Source organism: Stenella coeruleoalba, assembly GCF_951394435.1.
Source record: "Stenella coeruleoalba genome assembly, chromosome: 9".
In the NCBI taxonomy this organism is placed as follows: domain Eukaryota; kingdom Metazoa; phylum Chordata; class Mammalia; order Artiodactyla; family Delphinidae; genus Stenella; species Stenella coeruleoalba.
The window spans coordinates 31315142-31322853 of record NC_137155.1 but is presented as its reverse complement, the minus strand read 5'-3'; the positions used below and the strand labels follow the sequence as shown (position 1 = coordinate 31322853).

The following is a 7712-nucleotide window of genomic DNA, read 5'->3' as shown; positions in this document are numbered from 1 at the left end:
TCGTCTTCTGGAGGCATCTTCCCAATCTCTTTGGCCCTGGACAGATAAGTAGAGGCCAGAATGTGAACTTGCATGCTATTGAGGTTCAGTTCTATAGCTTGGAAGGTGCTGCTGAAGGATTCTGAGCTAGGACAGACACGATCAGATCTGTATTTTAGAAAAAAAAAAAATTGACGGGGGAGATTTAGACTAAAGGGAGGAAGCATAGGTAGACAGTTACTGTAATGATTAAGTAATGGATAGTGAACGCCTGACCTCATGCAGGGAAAGTGGGGACAGAGCAGCTGGTGGAGAACTTGATGAGCAAGGGGTGCTGGACGTGAGGAATCAAGATAGTCCGTTCCCATGGTTTGAACTTGGCCGTCACTGGCCATACAAGGTTTCCCAGGAGAAAGGGATTTACCTGTTATGAGACCCAAAGAGCCACCGTTGCTGTAGAAGTTGGGAAAGATCTTGCCACTGTCTTAATTCTTGCATGTGGGCTCGCTGGTTTTAAGCCTTCAATCTCTCTGCTGCATTGAGTTATTTTGTTTGTTGTTGGGTTTTTTTTTTTTTTTTTGGTTGGAACTCTCAAGACCGAGGTGACCACTGCACGGATTTTCTCAGAATGTAACTATTTTCACTCAAGTTCTAACTAGAGATTATAGCCTCTAACCCTCTAACCACACACAGACAACTTGGGAACCTCTAAACTTCTCAGAGCAGGAAAGGGGCCTTCGGGAGAGGCGGGCTCAATACCACTTCCCAGGGTTGCATCTCAGGCGAGTAAGCCTCCACGGTGGGGTCTGCCTTAGGGTCTTCTCTATTAAGGCGCACCTGCTGCCTTCAGAAGCAGGGATGCTTTACTGAAGGACATCAGCAAGTCTAAAGCTTTAGGACTTTCATTCGTCTAAAGTCGTAAATGGAAAACAAATACACAAGTGGCTCACTGGGGATCCAGGAGACTTCGAAGAGCTGGACCAGACCTGGAGCTCTCATCCTCCAAAGTCCGATTTTGTAGCTAGTGCACCAGGACCAGAAAGTTCATTTTGAGGTTTGCTAGAACAAGAACCAGCTTCTGAGTCTGCGGGAGCCTTCATCTTCCCAGTACGGACAATCCCAGCAAAGAAAATCTCTGAGAATCCTGAGCAATGGGAATTTCCCTTTCCCCTCCGATTCCCTTCTGAAGCTGGAGCCTAGGGCTTCCATCCTCCCCTCGTCTCCTGCGTTGCTCCAGATCCAGGCCGGAGCCCACAGATGTAGTGAGGATGGGTCAGAACGAAGCAGTCAAGCTCAGTGGTCCTCCTCTCTCTGCTCCCCAAGGTCTGAGAGCCCATTCCCCCCCTTTGCCATCTCTTCCCATTTTCCCTTGTTACAGAGAGTACCCCTTCCTAGTGATCAAGAACCCAAGAGAATCATCTGGTCTTTACCTTTTCCTACATAAACACTAGCCCTTTGCATGGATAGAGGACAGCCGGCGGTTTTGTCCATCAGGTAATGTGCAAAGTCAGTACTATCACCCCGACGTGGACTGAGGGAAAGGGCCGTTTATCAAGAAAGCAGTGTCCTGGAGACTGCATTAGTCAGTTTTGGTGAAATTCCACCCGGGTAGTCACCTACCCCCGCCCTGCCACCCAAGTGCAGTGGCTTCTAATGATGTTTTATTTCTCACTCAAGTGACACATCCTTCACAAGCTGGAGAGTCCAGTGGATGGAGACACCTTTACTCGGACACTGCGGGTCTCCTAGCAGAGGAGACATGGCAGCCACAGGTTACCTCAAAGCTTCGGTCTCCAAGCCACACGGGTTGCTTCTCCCCGTTTTTCACTGGACAGAGGAAGACATTTAGCCGGTTCTCAGCTCATCATGGTGAACGACATAATCCTCTTGCAGGGGGAGGGATCAGCACATGCCAAAGGCCAAGCTTGACATCAATGGGCAGGATGTATAATTCTTCCGGAGGGAGGGGGAGAGAACAGTCTGAAGGATAAGTCTACCCCAGTGTACGTGACCCTCATCTTTCCATTCCAGTAGAGCATCATTGCCACCCCTTTGCTTCATCGTCCCACCCGTAGCTTTTGTCCTGCTGCTATTCCAGGCCTAGGGCATCACCACCAGGGCTTGGAGCTTGCCTCAGTGTCTGGGCTGGTAAGGAAGGGAGAGTACGTGGTCCCACCTGAGTGGGGTGAGGTAATGACAGGGGTTGTTGGAGTCTCCACATCCCCGAATACGATGCGATTTCCAGGGTCTTTAGGTTCTACAATAACTCAATGGCATCACAAGTGATGTAGGCTTCCATGGGTCGCCTGAGAATCGCTTCACCTACTTGTAGGCTGTCAGCAAGCAAATGATTTCTGAGTTCCACACATCTGAGCATAATACGCTGCCGGAACACAGGCTACAGAGCCCCCAGACATCACAAAGCAAGAAGCTCTGAGGCATGAATAGTATCTTTAACGTCATCTTATATTTGGAAAAGCAGTTTTAAAAAAAAAACACTTGAAAATACAAGATAAGGTAACAGTGACTTACATGTAAGTTCTCACCTTATATTGCTTGGCCATTTTTACATATAAATTATTGCTTACTAGCTTTGATAAATACACAGCACAGTCATATATACAGAAGCAGAAAGCATGAAAGATGAGAAAGAAAATACTGTTAATGGCAATTCTGGTAATTCCACAAATGTTTCATATTTACCAGCTCTTCTAATGGTGGAAAACTACAAAGTGTAGTCCCTGAGAAGTTAGGTAGACGCCCTGATTGTGGGTTTTCTATCTCCTGTTAATGCAAGCTGATAATGTCACAGCGGTCTCATCGATTTCATCCCAGTATTTGATAACAGTGGAATACGAATAAATAGGCTATGCAAATAAATATTACTCTGCTAAAAAATGTTTAGTATATACAGCTTTGCTTTATATAGTACATTTTCATCTAACTTTTTGGCAATTTTTAAAAACTTTTTTCCAGCACTAGTTTTAAGCACAATGGCTCACTCGTTAATAAGCAGGCTGAAAATTTAAGGACATGTCTTCGAAGCATTTAAAAGAAATGCTATCCATGTTAGATCACCAGAGTGGACCTGATCTTCCCCATTTGAATGTTTTTGCCTAGTTTCTGAGAAGCTCAGACTAGCTCTGCCATCTAGGGACACTTGGAATCTGTGGTGTGTGAGATGGCTGCAACAAAACCACTGGGCAGGGATCGGGGCAGCAGTGGAAGCCCAGCTCCAGGGATCAAACGTCACCAGCACCTTCTCTTTGATGCCACTGTGTCTCCCTACTTGGAGGTGAGTATGCATTAGTGCAACGTCTCCCTACAAGCTGGGAGGTATGGGCTGTTACTTTGTCCCTATGCTTCTGAATTTAAGGTATTCTGCACCCAACTTGCTTGTGGACAGGGGGCTAGGAAAATGAATTCATTCTAACGAGATACTAGAATAGAGTGAACGCAGGCCATAATATGTGTCACTACAACCGTCTGGCGATTATACAGGTTATAACGAAGAGTGAAGTTATTATAAAACACTGTAGTCTTAGGAGCATCTGCAAATGGGTATGGAAAAATTTAAAAAATTTTTTTGAGTGGTTGTGATTTTGCCGATAGGAACTTGCCCTGTGCTAACTTCTAAGCAGGGCTGGTTTGCTGACAGATCCAAAGACCCATAGGACTGTCTGAAAATTGTGCCATAGCGAAAATAACCCCCTCAGAAGTGCCCACGCACCCGTCGCTGGTGAAGGTCTCAGGTGATAGGAGATTTTTCAGAGTGAATGGAGATTTCGTGCGATTGTGAAAATCTAACAGAGTTAGAAAGGAGCTTACAGGTCCTCCTGGCCACCCTTCTGGCCAGAACAAAACCTATTCCAAAGAGGCCTTGGCAGATATATGCAGAGGGAATATGACCCACCCCTATTAACAGGGACCCTGCTTAAGTCCCCTGCAGCCTGTTCACTTGGACAGCTCCAGACTCATTAGAAACAGCTCCATGTTGAGCTACATCTGGTTCCCATGATTCTGCCTTGAATTCATTGATTCCAGATTCACGTCTTCTCATTGCTTCTGAAATTTCTGAGAGCTGCTGCCTGGGAGACCTCTGCAGATCGTTGTTAAATTTCAGGAAGATTTAGAGATTTTGACTTTCAGAAGACAGGGATGGAAAAGCACATCTCAACAAAACAAAATCCTTCCCTTTTGTTGCCCCAAGAGCCATTAAGACCATGGCTGGAGGAAACAGCGGGCAAGCGCCGTTCTCTCCCAGTCTGTTTCCACCCATACCACGTGGGGTACTCCGACTACACCCTCAAAATCTGTTTAGGTGTGATGTACGTGTGGATGCGTTTGGCCATGCACACATCTGAGTTGAGGTCCAAGCAGCAGGTGCTGTGCTAACATAGTTCTCCACTGGAGCAACTGCAATACTTTTAGATGGAGCAATGCAGATCTAATGTGAATAACCATTTAAACTGTAAAACACAAGAGACGATGTCAAAATGGCCTCGTAGGATTAGAATGGCCCAATGCTACTCCTGAGCATAGAGAAAAGACCAGAACACACACTGGTGCCGTAAGCCCACAGCGTCCTCAGTAATTGCCAAGGGGAGCGCTTTTCCAGTGTTTGATCAGCCATGAGAAAAGTCTCTTTTCCCTGGTTCTGGTGGGTCTGATCTCCTCCAATGGGTCTCATTCCATTCCCAGGAGCCTGGGGCATTTCTCTGAGTGGACTAGCCCTGGATGGTGCCTTTCTATAAAGCCGTGTTAATGTTCAGGACTGAAGCCTGACATGCTGGGACAGACTCTCTTTCAAAGTCCTACCCCAAATTTGCTCCCTGTGGCTGCTAACAGGGATCTCTCAAGCTCAGTGCGGCTCCCGAGCCCAGGAAACAGCATTGCTATAAAGGTGTAAGAAAGCATTGGACACATCTCAGTAATGAGGTGCTGATGGGACAAGAAGAAGCGATTCTGTACAGGCACCAAGGAGGGGACCAGGCAGGAGAGGTGAGAGGGGCACCAGGATCACATGTGTGGAAAATGAATGAACCTAACAGGCAAAGCAGGGCCCTTGTATTTTAGCAAAGTGACAAGGATCTAGCTGGCAGGGGTGGATTTCATTACTGTATCTCACAGGCTTTTCTGTTCACTTGAAGGTTGAGGGAAATCCTCTAACCAGTTCTTGAGAACAGCAAGAGGTCATATTTACTGTAGGAGCCCCCACCTGTAAAAACGGGAATAAAAAGACTTAAAAGACTCTGAGAATTTGGGGGGAAAAAAAAAAAGGCAGATTATAGAAAGGCTCCCTGCCTTGGTTGGGAGGCAGACTATAGGACTTTTAAGTGTCCAACACACATCAGACATTTAGATCTTTGGGGTTCTTTTCATTTGCTGAAAGATGGGCGATCACCACCATTTTAACCCCTTGTTCTTCTCCAGGGAGAGCTAAGTGCTTCACACATCACATCCCACTTAAGCTCCCTGTATGGGCCGTTCTCATTCCAGAGTATGGGCATGAGGCTGCTGGAAGCAAGCAACACACGAGGGCATCGCCAGGCACAAAAAGGCGGGCCTTTGTGACCGTCACCCCCAGGAACAGTTAAGAGTGCCTGCAATGTGTCAGGCACTGTGCTTTTGTCAAAAATCGTATTGTACCCGAGATGAGAGCCTGCTTGCACGTGGAAAGAAAATCCCCAGAAATTCAATGCGTCGATTTCTGAAAGGTGACTGTTCTTCCGTGTTGGCAAAGCAACTTAGTCTAACTTGCCTACAGTTGTGAATCAGTTGCGCAGAAACGCATTTCACCTGCGAGCACACATCGCTAAGTGACTGTGGATGCCAAGAAATGCATGCCTTGACATTTCTCTTCTGGAGATCAGAGCAGGGATGCCAGCTGCCAGTCCTCACTAACTCCCTAGACACAAGTGGCTTTTGGTGATGTCATAGTTCATAAAGACAGAGACCGGTGCGTCTCCCTGGAAACCTAGAGATGCCGTCACTGTCTTCAGGTGTTCAAATGAGCTCCCGCTTTGACAGCCTAGAAACAGGCATCTGCTGCCAGGCAAAGTAAAACTCCTCCCAGGCTCACACATGCTCTTACGGAGACACCTTGTCACCGTATGACAGGAGACGGTCTCTCGTCTTGACGCTGGCGCATCTCAAAGTGAACATTGGATTGGTTCAACAAGGTGATCCTAAGAAACCAGGCAAAGTAAAACTGCTCCCAGGCTCACACATGCTCTTACGGAGACACCTGGTCACCGTATGATAGGAGACGGTCTCTCGTCTTGACGCTGGCGCATCTCAAAGTGAACATTGGATTGGTTCAACAAGGTGATCCTAAGAAACCAGGCTTCTCCATTTCGAGAAAGCTTCTGCCTTCCCCTTCCAACCGCAGCCTCTCCGCATCTCTGGCAGCTGACATCACTTCGCGAGCACGCTCTGGCTGGCTTTCCCGTGTATGTCTTGTGATACGCTGATAAAACTCAGCAACTTCTTTTCTCTCAGGAAAGCAACGTGCTCGGCGCTGCCATCCCCGGAGCTCCCGGGGCTGCGGTTCCAGGGTGGCGAGGCGTGGGGGGGCTCACACCCGTGGCTCGATCCTGTGCGAGAGCGCAAACAGGGCCTGCTGGCTGTCAATGACGCACAGGTGGTGAACGTAGGATTTTAACTCTGGGTGCTCTTTTGGAGATATGTCACCTCCTATTTTGGGGAAGGAAAAAAAGTCAATCTCATGAGAGCAGTAATGCTGTTTCTGAATACCAGTAACACCCCACCTGAAGGCGTAGGGTAAACCCAGAAGGCAGACTCGCATTGGTCAGAGTCCCAGAAGAGATATCTTTATCCTAATCCCAGAGATGCTTTTCCAGCTCAGACCAGATGCCTCAGGTCAGGTAATTAGACTGGCAAGATGTCTGTTCTACCAACATTGATAGAGCAATTTCTCCTAACATTATATAGTATTTAGTGATTGTTATTATCTCCCTCTACAGAACGTGAAACAGCACAGACCTAGCAGGTAAGCGGCAGAGAAGGACCAGAACCCAGGCCGTGAGGCCCCCAAGTCCATGGTCTCGGCTCCCACGCCATGCAGCTTGTCACCGTGACTGCCCCATTAAATGGCTTTCACAGGCTCTTATATCTCAGGCTGGAACTGTCAGAAATCACTGCTAACCTGGTGACTGCATGGACACATTAGTTCTTTTTTTGATTTTGTATGTCCTTATTTTGGTAGGAAAATCTTTTGGTGTCCTTATTTTGGGGGAAAAAAAATTAAGAGAACAATCAAATGAACGGATATCACAGAAGTGGACTAAAGGTTTGGTGTACAGGCAAAGCGGGTTCAGAATGTGTGTGGATGGGGTAACGTCCATGCAGCGAAGGACAAAGCAAGGGAGTTTCTACTCCCAGACGCAGGGCGGTTCAAGGGCCACAAGAGGCTCTGGTGCACTGTGAACCCGTGTGTGCCATGCTGCTGACAGCTCTGATAAGGAATCAGAGATAAAGTAGCCTGGACAGTGGGGCAGGCCCACTTCCCATGGTCAGGAACAAACAGAAAACGCATTACGGCCTGGGGAGATGGGCTAAGCTGCCCTCCAGTGAGACAATGTAACTGTGAGTCTTCTTGCTTTGTGGGATTTCAGAGGGAGAAGCCGGGGGTGAGGCTGGAGTTCAGCTGGGGCAGAAAAGGGGCCCCCAGGAGGCTGAGCATTTTAATTCAGAAATTTTACCTCTTGGTG

The 7712-nt window shown here is 47.6% G+C and overlaps 1 protein-coding gene across 2 annotated transcripts in view; it reads right to left on the bottom strand.

The window, feature by feature from the left end:
• Window positions 1-2424: 2424 nt before the first annotated feature.
• Window positions 2425-7712, bottom strand: part of RAPGEF5 (Rap guanine nucleotide exchange factor 5) — a 219279-nt gene continuing 213991 nt past the window's right edge. For both annotated transcript variants that reach the window (XM_079931285.1, XM_079931286.1), the window contains exon 26: window positions 2425-6675. In XM_079931285.1, the coding sequence (XP_079787411.1) occupies window positions 6557-6675 (119 nt within the window). In that variant the 3' untranslated portion in view covers window positions 2425-6556. The remainder of the gene's footprint in view (window positions 6676-7712) is intronic.